Below are 16,451 nucleotides of genomic sequence, written 5' to 3'. Positions count from 1 at the left end.
AGAAATCATATGCCTATAGACATAAACTCTTCCACTGCCTGCTCACATAGACCACTAAGCATCTGTCAAGTTGGGAACTGCCTATATTACAATTGTCAGGTTTTTTTTTTTTTTTTAATTGGATTAGTGTTTAAAATAATGTTGTTATTTTTAATATACTTATAGTAGAAAATTTTATGCTTTTCTGTTTACTCAGTGTATTTAAATTACTTTTTCAAATTTCATATTTAAACACAACAATATGTTTATGAAGCACAAAAAAACCTTAACCAGTGCTAAAAAGATATAAAATACTGCTTTCATGTAGGAATTCAAAGTAATTGCTCATACCCACAATCAACATACCTATCTTGAATCAAGTCTGACAACTTTATTCTCAGATATACTGAAATAACTCCCCAGAAGGCACTTTGCACAGAGTTCATGACCACTAAAAACAAAATAATCTTACTGCAAAAATACAGCTAACTAGAAATTATTTCCTTCCCTTCACAAAGAACAGGTTCGGAAGACCCAAAATTCCTAGTATCAATTCCAACATGAACCTAAAATCTACACTTTATAAGGTCAGCAGAGTTAACAGCATCAAGAACCATGTGGTGAAAAGACAGAGATCTAAAATTGACAGCACTCACTGCTTCATGGTATGCCAAGATACTTGGGAGGATCTCAGTTAAATACTTATACCTTCAGATGACTTAATATTCCAGGATATTTCAGCAGATATCTAGAATAAATCATCTAGCCCCCAAAAGACAATAAAATAAAAATATATAAAAATACATACATACAAATAAACTTTCAAGGTAGATGCTGGAATTCTTTTCAACCTAAGCCTATAGTCAGGAAAAAGCCAAGGTTTAACAGTAGTGTTTATAGTTTTATTTTAGTTCTCACTCAAGTTTAGTTGTAAAATACCATATACTTCCTTGGGTTCCATGACAAACTTGTCTATCAAATTATTAAGCAATCAGACTAGTAGGAACACATTAAAGAAAATAAAGATTGGCAAATATAGGAAAATAAAAATATTCTCATTTAAGCAAATCAAGGCATTAATGTCCAAAGTTAGCATTAAGTTTTTAGATACTCTGGGAAAAAAAAAAAAGCCTATGCATTAAGCCTATGTCTGCTCTGAGGAGAGCAGCAGATAATGGAGGCATGTAAACCTAATGAATGCCGGCTGCCTGAAGCCTTCCCATTTTATGATGTCATCTAAATCAACTTGTAGAAAAGAAACAGAGACCATGCTGAGAAAGGCTACAAGATATGCAGATGAATTAGAGATCAATTTAAACAGGACAGAGTGTGTTGCATTCAAACTTAATGCAGTCTCCAGGTATTATAAATTGGAAACATCCATGGCTACATTTCCTCAGAACAGTTTCAAGGTATACTCTTAGACCCAGTATATTACAGAACTTTAATGTGCACCAAGTTGTTCTAAGCAATTGATGTTTATAAATCCCCTCCCTTCTTTTTTCAGTTACACAAGCAGCACTGGCTTTCAAAGATGCAATTTTGTTTTAAAAGAAAAAAAAACACCACATAGCATAGCAAATGACCATTAACGGTTTGGCAGAAATTTTTACTTTTTAAAAAGATCTTTGTCTAGCATGACACCATCTGATGTTGTTTGAAGAGTTAATCTTAACATATCCATACACTCTTTCAACCTGGGATCAGACGTTCGCAATCCTGTAGATTTGAGTGCCTGTTTTTAAAAAAATAAGAGTCTGTAAATACATAGTGCAAATAATGTATATGCTTATTCCAACTACAAGTTTTTAATTCCTGTATTTAAAAACTTCTACCCAAGACCTGAATATATATATATGGCATCTTAGTGTCACTATTACCCTCTTTCTGGAAAAGTTTCTCATTGTTTCTTTCATTTCCTTTCATTGATTACCTTGAAATGAGCATGATGAAAATTTGAAAATAAGAGAAATAGTGTCAGTCAGATGACTTTAAGACTACATTGCAATATCACCGTATATTGCTTCATATTACTGGTTTTTAAAAGTTAGGATAGAAAAATATAAAAACTTACTGTAATAAATTTATGAACAGGTATTTTCTCTTGTCCTTCTGCAATTGTATAGAACAGCAAATCTTCCAAACTAGGTAACAGACCCTGTTTTATTTTACTAAAGAGGAAAAAAAGAACACAAAATTAACTCTTATGTGAACTTTCAAGTAGATTTTAGCTACATCCATTTAAAAATAATCAATGAAGCAGACTACAGTTGATCGATTCCTCAAGACCTACTATCACATTAATAATGCCGATTTACCAAAATCAAACAGTATTACTGAAACCACATTGAGAAGTACGTTTAAAACATATTCATTAATTTACACAGATATTTTGTAATCCTAAATTATCTTTTATGGCAATTCCTTCCTGTATAGCCTAATACAATACAATCACCCAATACTAACTATGAGCCTAGAAAATGTTCAGGTAAGAGTCAATATTTCATTCTGTTGTTATTGTTTTTTTATAGGATGATTATACATGTGTAATGGAGAAGGCAATGGCGACTCACTCCAGTACTCTTGCCTGGAAAATCCCATGGACGGAAGAGCCTGGTAGGCTGCAGTCCATGGGGTGGCAAACAGTTGGACACGACTGAGCGACTTCACTTTACTTTTCACTTTCATGCATTGGGGAAGGAACTGGCAAGCCACTCCAGTGTTCTTGCCTGGAGAATCCCAGGGACGGGATTCCATGGGGTTGAAGAGAGTCAGACACGACTGAAGCGACTTAGCAGCAGTAGCATACCTATGTAAAACATGGTTGTGGTTTAGTTGCTAAGTTGTGTCCGACTCTTTGCAACTCTATGTACTATAGCCTGCCAGGCTCCTCTGTTCATGGGATTTCCCAGGCAAGAACACTGGTTTGTCATTTCCTTCTCCAGGGATCTTCCCGACCCAGGAAGTGAACCCAGGTCTCCTGCATTGCAGGCAGATTCGTTACCAACTGAGCTTTGAGGGAATCCTTGAATATAACACATATATTATAGTCGTATATTTGTTATAAACAGTTATATAAAGATATAGTTCAAATAATTAACCTGATTGTAAAATCTGAGGGAGACAGTAATTAAGAAAAGATTAGTGTACAAGTTCTCAAGTCCTGGCTATGATATTTACTAGTCAAGTCACCTTGGGTAAATTAATTAACTTTTCTGTGATTCAGTTCCCTCATTTGAGAAAGGGAGATGTGAGAATCAGTTGACTTAATACATTCAATACCCTCAGTGCCCTGCTTGGCAGAAAGTAATCAATTGTCAGTAGTTGTAGTGACTATTTCTAAAGTGACCTAGGCTTACACATACACATCAAATGCCACAAATCATAAAGACTGTTAGAATAAAAATGTTACCATAAAAATATATTAAAATCTTAATTAATTAATAAGCTGGTATACAATGATGCTGCTGCTGCGTCGCTTTAGTCGTGTCCGACTCTGTGCGACCCTGTAAACGGCAGCCCACCAGGGTCCACTGTCCCTGGGATTCTCCAGGCAAGAACACTGTGGAGGGGGTTGCCATTTCCTTCTCCAATGCATGAAAGTGAAAAGTGAAAGTGAAGTCGCTCAGTCGTGTCTGACTCTTAGCGACCCCATGGACTGCAGCCTACCAGGCTCCTCCGTCCACGGGATTTTCCAAGCAAGAGTACTGGAGTGGGGTGCCATTGCCTTCTCCGGGTATAAGATGCTATGATTAACCAAATTTTTAATCAAGAAAAAATTTTTTCCTATTCATTGCAAAGTTTTCAGATAAACTATAATGAACCTATAAATATTTTATTTTGGGGGGCTCTGAAACTGAAATGAACACAGTTTAATATTCTGAACATTCATGACTATCATATGTATTATAGTGATGTTATAAGAATTATAGATCTAGGGTAGACCAATCTCCTCCCCACCCATCACTATTTATTAAAATCAAAGGTACAAATACATGCATGTATTTGTATGCATGTGTATATAAAATGTCTGGAAAGGGCTTTACCTTTATTTCAAGAAAGAGAAAATTAGAGAGTGGTCCGTATATTTCTATTTTAAAAGACAACAGAATACAGTGTCGGCTCACAGAGCATATACATTTAGACATGCACATATAAAATTTATCCTCAAACACTAATGTTGGCATTAATGTCATTTATACTTGTTTTCAAAGCTATCATACCAGCTTCTTGTTTTTCAAGTCAACCCTATAAAGTACCAGAATTTCATGCCAATGTTTTAAAAAAAATAACACATAGGATTATTGTAATTTAAACATACATCCTGGATATATAATTACTCCTTAAAACAATTTTGGCTCTTAGAGAAATTTTTAAAATATATTTGGGATATTTTAATTATAAGAGTTAAAAATTATGGATAACTTTTGTTAAGTATTCTGATTAGCTGTTTTACATGCACTCTAATTCAATCCCTACAATGATGACAAAAATACTATTATCCAAAATAAAGTATGGTTCCTGGTACACAGTGGATGCTCAGTATATTTACTGTTTGACCAAAAAAAAAAAAAAAAACAGATTGACTCTGTCCCCATTTATCAGAGGCTCAGACAGGTCAACAAACTTTCCAAGACTACACAGTGGTAGAGATATATTTAGAAACCTCGTTCCTCTGAATTCAGAGTCCAAAATATATGCCTCTACAGTTTTGCTGGCTCTTAAACTTACTAGCTAGTAATTACTTTTATAAGGTATGATTTTTCTAGATCATACCCTGATCTAAAACCATTAAACAGCATTCAACAGTACTGATGACTTAATATTTAAAGAAAAATTGAGCCAGCTGTCAAAAACAATCAGTGGAAAATAACATACCAATTATTTACAGAAAATGGCTTGTTAAATAAACTTCAGATAATAGTTGTTTATCACTTTAAAAAACTGCAGAATAAGCTTTCTATGTATTTACCACACCAGTAAATGGTATTTGCTTTGCCTAAAAGCTGTGTTAAGTACCATAAAATATAAAGTTCTTTAGCTTATGGTAGATAGGGCAAAGAATTTTAAATGACCATGTTTATTGCCACAGCTAACATAAAAGGCTAAATATTTACTTGCTTTTGGACAAGAGACTAATTTTTATCCATTGGAGAGATATTTAAGTCATCCCTAAAATACTATGCTCACAAAATAAATAATAAACATAAATGTATAAAAAAGAGTTCAAAATTGATTTAAAAAAAAGTACTACCAATCTGAGCGTTTAAAAGCTCAGACTCTGATCTGAAAATGAATTTACTTCAATAGTCTGGGGAACAAATGCAAAGGTTCTCCCCAAACTTTCAACCACACAGAAATTACCCCAAAGACCTTTCCTGATTTCATTACCTCCCTCCCCACTTCTTTCCCCAGGCTTCCCTGGTGGCTCAGATGGTAAAGAACCTGCCTGCAATGTAGGAGACCCAGGTTCAATCCCTGGGTCGGGAAGATCCCTTGGAGAAGGGAATGGCTATCCACTCCAGTATTCCTGCATGAAGAATTACATGGACAGAGAAGCCTGGTGAGCTACAGTGCATGGGGTTGCAATGTCAGACACAACTGAGCAACTAACACTTTCTTTCCCCAAATTTAATACTACTTTGTGGCACTGCTTAATGATATTATACTTCACCACTAAAACTCAAAAGCTAAAAACTGTAGTTTTTGGAATATATAGTAACTAGGATATTTCTGTGTTTAAGTTTTAATGACCAAAAAAAAAGATCATAACAGGAGTATGCCAAGGCTGTGTATATTGTCACCCTGCTTATGTAACTTATATGCAGATTACATCATGAGAAACGCTGGGCTGGAACAAGCACAAGCTGGGATCAAGATTGCTGGGAGAAATATCGATAACCTCAGATATGCAGATGACACCACCCTTATGGCAGAAAGTGAAGAGGAACTAAAAAGCCTCTTGAGGAAAGTGAAAGAGGAGAGTGAAAAAGTTGGCTTAAAGCTCAACATTCAGAAAACTAAGATTATGACATCTTAGAAGATCAGTCCTGGGTGTTCTTCGGAAAGACTGATGCTAACGCTGAAACTCTAATACTTTGGCCACCTCACAAGAAGAGTTTACTCACTGGAAAAGACCCTGATGTTGGGAGGGATTGGGGGCAGGAGGAGAAGGGGACGACAGAGGATGAGATGGCTGGATGGCATCACCGACTCGATGGACATGAGTTTGAGTGAACTCCGGGAGATGGTGATGGACACAGACGCCTGGCGTGCTGCGATTCTTGGGGTCACAAAGAGTAGGACACAACTGAATAGCTGACTGATCAAGAAATTTACAAATTTACCAATTCTATAAACAGGAAGTGACACTGACTCTGACTACTGATCAACCAGTTTCCCAATACAAAAGGACAATTAAAACTCCTTAGTCTGATATTTAGTTAATAAATTGGCTATGTACTATCTGGAGAAGGCAATGGCACCCCACTCCAGTACTCTTGCCTGGAAAATCCCATGGACGGAGGAGCCTGGTAGGCTCCAGTCCATGGGGTTGCTGAGAGTAGGGCACAACTATCTATGCTATCAAAAGTTTCTAAGTAAAAAAACTCTATTATCAAATGAAAGGAAAATGAACTCAAAATGAGGAGGGGAAAAAAATGGAAAACAACTTACTTTGTCTTATTTTGTTAAATAATGTTTCATATTACTAGACCTTTCCAAACTATAAAGGCTGGGGTAATATCTTTTTTGTCAACTCCATATAACTCAAATGTATAATATAGTATAGTAAACCTATTAGATAATAAAAAACTTCAACTAAGTAAAAAAAAAAAAAAAAAAAAAGATGCCTACTAATAGAATACAAAAGAATGCTTTGGTGTTTTTACTTGTAGCTTCATTTTAAAACAATTATCTAAAAAAAATACCTGGGGCTGTTTTTAAATCAGTTTATCATTTTGATTTTAGAGTGATCTGATTGATAGAAAGCGTCCGTAACACCAGTAAACTGGCAGACTGAACCTGTAAAGTTGAAAGCTGAATTCATAGTGGCTGATCACATACCATTTAAAGTCTGACAAAGACTCTAAATCATTTTTCCCCAAAGCTAAGTATTAGAGAATTCAAAAACAAAATTTTACATTTTTTAAAGCTTTACTTTAAAAGGACTTTCTATTGTTTCATCTTAAAACTCCATGTGATAAAGCAAAGTGGGTAAACTGTCCCCAAATTACAGACAAAGTCAAGTAATATGGCCAATGTCACACAACTCAAGTGGGTGGACCAGATTTAGTCCTAGAAGTCAATACTTGGTTCCTAATCCCAGACTCTTTCTGCTATGCCACACCAACTGTGCTGAGTTGTTACACTCCATTTTAGGAGGAATACCTGGAGTTTATTCAAAATAAAGAAAGGTGAGATTCCTTACATATTGAAGAATTTCTAACCAAAATGCTAACAGGGAAACTACTTATGTTAGATGACCAAATTGTTACTCTGCCTTGTTAAAACTGCATCTTGTAAAATACAAAGCAAGGATGAGATGAGGCAGCTGTTATAGCTGGACTTTATTTAAATTTATTCAAAAAAAATCAAAGTAAGAAACACAAAAGTAAGCTTTATGTGAGAAGTGGCCAGGCTCTCTACATCAGCTGATGACAAAGTGTCCATATGTACAAATTCATGAGTCTAACCCAAGGGTACAATCTGCTTGACTTCAATGTGAGAGTGAGGACCTGGGCAGATCAAGTCCGAGATGTCCAACTCTGTTTGTCCTTCCAACCATGCACTCCTTTAGTCAAGTATCTGTTAACAAGTCATTCTAGTTGTAAAAATACAGATACGTGAATTCTATCACTGAAATTACTCTAATACCACACGAGAGATGACTTCCTCAAAATAATGACCAAACTAGATAGCACATTCAAAAGCAGAGACATTACTTTGCCAACAAAGGTTCGTCTAGTCAAGGCTATGGTTTTTCCTGTGGTCATGTATGGATGTGAGAGTTGGACTGTGAAGAAGGCTGAGCGCTGAAGAATTGATGCTTTTGAACTGTGGTGTTGGAGAAGACTCTTGAGAGTCCCTTGGACTGCAAGGAGATCCAACCAGTCCATTCTGAAGGAGATCAGCCCTGGGAGTCCTTTGGAAGGAATGATGCTAAAGCTGAAACTCCAGTACTTTGGCCACCTTATGTGAAGAGCTGACTCATTGGAAAAGACTCTGATGCTGGGAGGGATTGGGGGCAGGAGGACAAGGGGACGACAGAGGATGAGATGGCTGGATGGCATCACTGACTCGATGGACGTGAGTCTGAGTGAACTCCGGGAGTTGGTGATGGACAGGGAGGCCTGGCGTGCTGCGATTCATGGTGTCGCAAAGAGTCGGACACGACTGAGTGACTGAACTAAACTGAACTGAACTGAAAGTTAACAAAAAGCCCGATTTCAGCTACACATAAGGAAAAACAAAACAACTCTGAAAATGGTATGTGTTGCCTTCAAAGGTAATAAATTCTCTTATCAATGAGTATTCAAACAGAGATGGATAACAATCTGTAGCAAGTATAACAGGAGGGGAAAAACGTCAGCTGGGGAGATGGCTTTCAGGTCTCTTTCAATACTAAACCTAAAAACTTATAAAGTGTTATATTAATCTCCTAATACTGGAAGAAAAAACAAAGTAAGTCCTAACATTGTATGACCTTGGTTAGGTCATTTAATAACTGTAGCCAGTTTACAACCTATGTAAAATGAGGTGGAAATAGATCTCTTTAAAATCACTTCCAACTCTAATTCTCAGTTTTTGAGCTACTCAAAATTCCTATAAATTATATTCCTATAAATTTCCTCTTAAGTTCCTATATTAAAAATCATAAACTTTTACTCACTCAGGACTACATAATGTAGGCACAAAGGATTTAGATATATTTTACATAAAAGCTTAATTATCTGGGTTCTTTAAAAAAGTAATCAGATCAGATCAGATCAGTCACTCAGTCGTGTCCGACTCTTTGCGACCTCATGAATCGCAGCACGCCAGGCCTCCATGTCCATCACCAACTCCCGGAGTTCACTGAGACTCACGTCCATCGAGTCAGTGGGAGTATCTAATGCCATGAAACTATACATTTAAAAACAGTGAAAACAGTACATTTTATGTTGCATGAATTTTACCCCATTTTTTTTTTTAAAGGTAAGGGGAATTGGGTATAGAAGGTGAGAATGAGGGAAAATAGCTGAATTGGAGACAGGGAGGCCAAGAACCAAATGTAGCAACTGATACAATAATTCACAGAAGAACAAACCATTCTAACCAAAACCAGGGTATTAGAGAAAATCTTACACAAATCCAGTTTAGTGCAAAGGCTACCAACAGCAAACTACAAGGGCCACCAGTTTTTATAAATAAAGTTTTACTGCAAGAAAGCCATGCCTACTCAAATCTACTGTCTATGCCTTCTTTGCTACAACAGATGCTTTGAATACCTTTAATAGACCAGATAGCTTGTGAAGCCAAAAATATACACTATTTGGCCCTTGAGAGAAAAAGTTTACCACACGTGCCTTGGAGCATCACTGTATTTTAGCACAGTATAGTAATACCCCCTTATAGTGAACCTAAGAAATGTTAAACTCTATTCATTACAAGGTTTTAATATGGCAGAAAAACAGGCAACATTTTATGAGACTTACACCAAAACAGTTAAGAAATTTAAAACTTTGATGTTTGAGGATAAAAGAGAATACAACTGGATAATGCCGATAGTAGGAGCTTTACAAACCCATTCACAATCTTCTTCAGAACTTTTTTCAATGTGATAATACTGTTATACATACTAGAAAAAGGATATCAGGATAGCAAACCGGGACAGCAGGGTAGAGATTTACAAATTTAAAATCCTTTCTCTGATTAGAAGTTATCATAATGAAAATCTTAAAAGTAACTATATGGAGGCAGGAAAAACAGCGTCTGTTCTCACAAACCAACAACTGCTAACATTGTTTTGGCTTATTTCTACTACTTTTTCTAAGCATTTTTAAAAGCTTGAGATGACTTGACATCAGATTGCATAGAAAATTTTGTATTATAACTTTTGACTTAACATTATATTTTCCTATATTCCTAAAAAGTATCTGTATTCACTTTAAATGACTGAATAATAAACTCTCATGTGGATTTGCCATAATTTACTTAACCATTCCACTTCTATGGAACACAAGTTTTTCCCCACTTTTCTCTAAGCATAATACTGTGCCAAAAATATTAGTGAAAAAGCTATCTACACCTCAGTGTTGTTAACCTGGACTCCTAAAAAGGTACAAATATGAAATTTTTCTAAAGTTTAAAAATCACCAAGGGACTTTCTCGGTTCTATGCACCTGTGTTTCACAACCAAAATAATTTATACCAGGGTAGATTCCAGGATAAAATCATAGCAACAGCATCTCTATCTGAAAACTATTTACCTTACTTAGAGAAATCTACAGTTAGATATTTATTTATAAAAATAGTTACTTCATTTAGCTTTAAACATTCCTCTTAGTATCAAATGACTTAACAGTGAAACGGCATACACAGGCAACTTCTTGGTTTATAAAGAATTTGAAGACTGAGGTGCTTAAAGAATGCAAATCCTACAGGCAGACTTTCGGTTTCTACAGTCATAATTTTTTTTCACTTCAAAATCACAAGAAGGAAGTAGTGCCCTTTTTTTACTAATTTTTTTTAAAACTTGAAGACACCCACATATATCTTCAACAAATTTGTCTTCAAGGTGACCCTGATCTTTTTCAGACTAAAATTGTGTCTACTCCCCACCACCACCACCACTTTTTCCTACATACAAATGTCTTCACCAAAAAAGACTAACTCCCTAAGTTAGTTGATTTTTTTAGGTAGGCAGACTTCTTTATAAAAAATATAAAGCCTAGAAACAAGAAGCTAAACTCAAGTAGACTAAACCTCAGGAACTCCTTCAGTGAATGACATCTAAGTATTATTAATTAAGAGCATGCAGTTTATTACAGATTATGTCCCAGTATTATCAACAGCTAAACAGATGCATGTGGTTTAAAATAAACATTAGGCCACCAAAAATTTTAACATGTACGTTATGGTTGGGCATTCAAACAAAACTACAACTCACTGATAACTGTAATCTAGAAAAAATATTTAGCAAATCACAAATAAAATGACTGAAGGGTTCACTGCAAAGTCCCACACCCAAAATTAAATATATTTTCTTTATGAAGGAGGGTTTTTAAGTTTGTATTGTAAATTAGTAGTAGCTCAGTTGTGTCCAACTCTTGGTGACCCCATGGACTGTAGTCTGCCAGGCTCTTCTGTCCATAGGATTTCCCAGGCAAGAACACTGGAGCGGATTGCCCACCCTCTTCCAGGGGATCCTCCGACCCAGGGATTGAACTAAATATATTTTCAATCTTGATTTCAATTTAAATGAATTGTAAATATGTCCACTTTTACAAATTAAAAGCAGATGATTAAAGGATCATAACAGAATTTGTCCCCTATTTAAACAGAGGTTCTGTCTTTCTATTTAACCATGTATTACCTGGATGGGATGCCAATATTGCTTCAACTTCATTATCAGTACTATTCTATATAGAAGACCTAATTCAACATTGCTGAAATGCTTAAGTACTTAATCTTACTTTGAAATTCAATTTGCACAAAATATGAGGTAACAATTCTTTTCCTGCTACCATTTATTAAGAATAAATATGAACTACAAAAACAAAATCATACTATTTGAAGCTAACTGAAATCATTTGTTTGCACTTTCACTTTTAATATATTTTTAATTACATAGTTGAGCAAACAGCATTACTGCATCAAAGACGTGCAGCTTTTAACAGATTACTACCAAACTGCCCTCCAAGACAGTTGAATTTATACTTCCACCAGCAATGTAAAGAGTTCCTATTTCCCATACCCTTTCCATCACTTAATTTAACATCTGCCAATCTGATAGGGGGAAAATGATCTTGTTTTAATGGAACACTTTTGATATTGTATCCTGTACGCATTACCTATTTTCTAAAGGGCATACACCTACTGATACTTTCCGAGAATCATCCTTCTCTTTTTCTAATTAAATAATATAATGCCCAAACAAAAAGTAACTTTAAAAAACTTTCCCTCTTCTCCACCTGCTAACCCTTCCCAGAGATCCTTCACTAAGACAGAATAGACACATCTACATTTTGCAGAAGTGAAGTATGGCACTCTTGAGAGAGAAGACAGTATGATAAAAATGTTCATGTTGGGCAAGCATTGGCATAACATAAAAGTTAGTCAAAAATCTCAAATGCTACATAGCATTGTTTGATATAATCTGCATCCCAATCCATTACTGGTTTTCTGGAAGAAGTGGTATTTTGAAATTATAACTCTGTAATTAATCTTGAAACAACATGCAAAATAGGTTGAAATGAGACAAAAGAACAGATATATGGTGAAGATTTTAAATCTGAAGTCATCAGACTGCTGTTTGGTTGCTAACTTGCATATGACTCTTTGTGACCCCATGGACTATAGCCTGCCAGGATCCTCTGCCCATAGGGTTTCCCAGGCAAGAATACTGGAGTGGGTTGCCACTTTCTTCTCCAGGTCCTCTTCCCTACCCAGGGATCAAACCTGCGACTCCTACTTGACAGGTGGATTCTTTACCACTGGGCCACCTGGGAAGCCCCGAAGTCATTAGGTATGTGGAGATAAATATAACAAAGCTTGGATGAAAAATGAACTATTACCTACACAAAGATTAGAGGATATGCTGCTGAGAAGGCAGACAAATGGGGAAAAAGCAGAGGCCTCACAGCCTCAGGATTTATACCCAATGAGCAAACCCCAAAAGAGCCACAGAAAAAGAAAACAATTTAAAAAGTCAAGAGTTGTGTCAAGTGGTTTCCAAAATGATGGAATAATACTAACAAAATTAAATAAGAGCACTGCAGGGAAAACTGAGCAGAGATCATTACATTTTCCTGTAACATACTTAGGACAGTAGTAAAATCTTAACCTTGATCAGTAACCTAAACCAGAATTGAAGTTGTTGACAGAGATAGCATAGCCTTAAAAGACAACAGTTCAGAATTTAACTATGAAAAAAGATAACTCACATTCTACCTCCCTCCAGAATATAATATTGCATGGATAATAAAATATAAGATCAAGGAAAGGAGGAAAAGCGAATATCCCAGCCACATGAACTAATAAAATTGCTATGGTTAAGAATTAAATTCACTCTGATCTAACTGGTAAGCAAGGCAAAAGGGTAAACAGTCAATATTACATTGTTTTACATAAATTTTTTCCAGGAACCAAACAACAAAAAATTTTCATTTGAGCCTAAAATTCAAAGGCTAATCTCCTTGTAAGGTTTTACAATAAATGATGTAATTTTTTAACTGAAGAACTATACGTAACAAATGTTAAACTCATTTTATTTTTCACATGGGTATTTCTTTTAATAATCCTCTACAGAAACTGGCAGAATCCTGAGTGAGTGCTGGCATCCCAGGTGACTCGCTGACTGAGGAATGACCTATACTTTGGAAACTGAGTGTAAGAAAGGATGCATCAACTGGAACCTTACCTCCCAGAATAAGAGAAATGTTTACGTCATAAAGGCAAAATGGATGAAGTCGAAGGAAGGAAGCTACATTTTGAAACCAGATCATTCAAGAAATGGAATCTTTAAACAGATTAAAATTTTTTTCACAATCATCGAGACCAGTACTCTTCACTCTATCTTAAATAGGAGATAGCTGGGGTTCACTCTTGAAATCCTTGATTGAAAGCTCTCAGGTTTATCACATACTTGGACTGCTCCTAAAATTTTCTAGCTATTACTCCAAACTTTGGTGTCAAAAACAGACTCTTTTGAACCACGGTAAACAAGGTTATCTTATTGGCCATTCAAACTCCCAGGACATCTGAACAAATATTCTTCAAGGAGTCCCTCCGTAGACTGGTTTTCTTCGGGGGCTAGGAGGAACAGGAAGGGACATTTTATGTAGAATGGTCAATAAGCATTAGACAAAGTAAGTGTTCCAAAATTACTGCTAAGAAATGATTTATTTCAAAGGCAATGGCGGTACAAGCTTCTAGAAAACATGTAAATCACAAAAGCTCAATTTTCTCACTAAAGGGGAAAAAAAAGAGGGACACTAGAGCCATTGAAGAGACAGAACGGAAGACATTTTCTAGAGAAAGCCGTTCCCATCAAACAACCTTTAAGGACAACTTTCAAATGCTAGTAATCACATTCTTCTTTCAATTCTGCAAGTCTGGACATCTGTACTTAGACTAGTTACATGCCTGGTAATTCAGAAAAGTAAAGTGAGTACCATATAAACACACACAATTCTAGTCTCCAAAAAACGTTAAAGATGCAGAGATTTGACAAAAGTCTAGCTTTTCAAAACGTGACCACATTTGGGTCATCCAACTGAGGATGTTCAATGACCTACCCATAATCATAAGGGTGCAAAACCCTTATCACAGAATATCACAAATGTGGCCCATCACCAAGCGATATTTTTTAAAGTAACATTTTTCAGTCTAGGAAAACAATTTTAGCTCAGAATGTTTTAGGATGGTGCCAATTTCAATTACAGGAAACATTAAGCCAGGTCTGAGATTGAAAGTATAAGAAACCCACTTTCAGTTTGACTTAAGATAGCAATGTAAGAGGAGCAAAAAACAGATCACATACGGTCAGCGCAAAGTCAGAAAAACAGTAAGATATAAAGAAAACAGGTAAATATTTACCTACAGTGGGAAAAAAAGCTTTGTGTCCATTTATATTAACTCAAGACAAAATATCCAGGAAACTGCCTCACGTACTGCGTAGAAAAAAACTCCAATTTTGTTTAAAGATTAAATTGTCGTGCACAATAGGTGAGTTATCACCCTATCACAATTCATTTAAACCACAAAAGCTACTTAATTCGTTTTCAGAGTTAGCATTTTACCCGTCACATTCAATCCTGGCTATTTTCATATGTATTTTCAAAAACTCGCCCATCTCATGGAAGATGTCAGACGGGCCAAAGCTAGATGGTCCCCAGTGCAAACAGGTGGTCTGTACTGCGTGCCCCGTCTTCTAGGCCACATGACCCTTTTCCTCCCAATCTCATTGCGGAAACGTTATTTCCGGTGCCCCAGATGGCTCTACATAAGCCTTAAGAAGCCACTTCAGAAATGTTAAGAATATTCTGCTACATTAGGCTTCTTAAGAGATGGTGGCGGAGATCGAAGGAGGGATACGCAGAGAGAAACTCGAGCCCTTCTTGAAGCAAGGAGTCAGAAAGGCACAGGCTTTGCCCATCGCCAGACTCCTAAATGTCACTTGGTGATGTTCTTGTGGCATCACCGCCAAGGGCTGGGCGGGCGGCCAGGCACTGCGGCCCGGAGCCAGGGCGCTGAGCACGCGCGGCGTGGGACAGACACGCAGCCACAGCTCCAGCACGGGGGTTAGGGGAGGGGGGCACCAGAGGGGCCCTCCGGACCCTTGGCAGCTCCACCCGGCGGCGGGGAAGGGAAGTAAGGGCCCAGCGAGGGGCGCGGGCGGGGCCGGGCCTAATCACATGGCGCAGAAGGCGCAGGCCGCCCGGCATCTCTTTCTTTCTCTTTCTCGAACCTCCGCTCCCATCCCGCCCCGCCGAAGGCCCCTCCCGGGCCCGGGACCCAGGCGGGACGAAGCCTCCTGCGCCTCGAGTAGACACTCACTTTTCGCCTGAAGGCACCAGCTCCTTGCCCTCGTTGTTGGAGAACGCGTCCGTCTCCCCCGGGCCGTCCTTGGGGCCGGGCGCCTGCGGGACTGCGGGCGGCGACGCCCCAGGCTGCGGCGGCGGCTGCTGCTGCTGCTGCTGCTGCGTGGCCCCCTTGCCCAACTCCTGTAGGATCTCCGAGGGCGAGCTGGACAGGCCCCTCGTGAGGGGACCCGCCGACCGGCCGCCCCCGCCCCACCACGGGTAGAGCCGCGCGGCGGCCACCTGGCCCGTTCGTCCCCCGCCCAGGGGTCGCCGGCACAAGGTGGCGAGAGGCTGCGCCCGCCTCAGAACTGCGCAGGCGGCAGCAGGCGGGCGCAAGAGCAGGTCCCGCAGCATCGCCGAGCCTCGGAGTCGCATCATACCGCCGGGTCCGTCAGCGCCCGCTCAACAGGGGAGGATGCTCCGGACGTGGGCGACCGCTCTTTTCCGAGAATGCAGTCTCCGGCGCGACAGCCAGAGGGCAAAAAGAGGACAGGGGCAGAGACGTGGGTGTGGTGCCGGCTCCCACAGCCGCCGCCGCCGCTGCTGCTCCTCAGACTGCCGGCTAACGCTTCTCCTCAGACTCCCCACTTCCCCTTCTCCTCACACGGCGTAGGGCTCCGCACTGAGGCTGAGGCGCAGGGGCGGGCCCGAGACATTCCGCGCGCACCCTCCAGGAGGCGGGAGGAC

At 38.4% G+C, this 16,451-nt stretch overlaps 1 protein-coding gene across 4 annotated transcripts in view; it reads right to left on the bottom strand.

Annotated features, from left to right (window-relative positions):
- GLS (glutaminase) overlaps positions 1–16,142 on the bottom strand; it is an 85,011-nt gene extending 68,869 nt beyond the window's left edge. For 3 of the 4 annotated variants that reach the window (XM_019974147.2, XM_019974149.2, XM_019974151.2), the window contains exons 1-3: positions 15,739–16,142; positions 2,054–2,150; positions 1,593–1,714 (exon numbers count right to left, since the gene is read on the bottom strand). In XM_019974147.2, coding sequence (XP_019829706.2) covers positions 1,593–1,714; positions 2,054–2,150; positions 15,739–16,142 — 623 coding nt within the window. Of the gene's footprint in view, positions 1–1,592; positions 1,715–2,053; positions 2,151–14,981; positions 15,659–15,738 lie in introns of those variants that run through there. The other variant, XM_070769455.1, reaches the window with a different exon arrangement.
- Positions 16,143–16,451: the final 309 nt, after the last annotated feature.

This window comes from Bos indicus, chromosome 2, assembly GCF_029378745.1.
Source record: "Bos indicus isolate NIAB-ARS_2022 breed Sahiwal x Tharparkar chromosome 2, NIAB-ARS_B.indTharparkar_mat_pri_1.0, whole genome shotgun sequence".
Classification (NCBI taxonomy): domain Eukaryota; kingdom Metazoa; phylum Chordata; class Mammalia; order Artiodactyla; family Bovidae; genus Bos; species Bos indicus.
The sequence above is the reverse complement of the archived record's forward strand: the minus strand, read 5'-3'. Positions and strand labels throughout refer to the sequence as shown.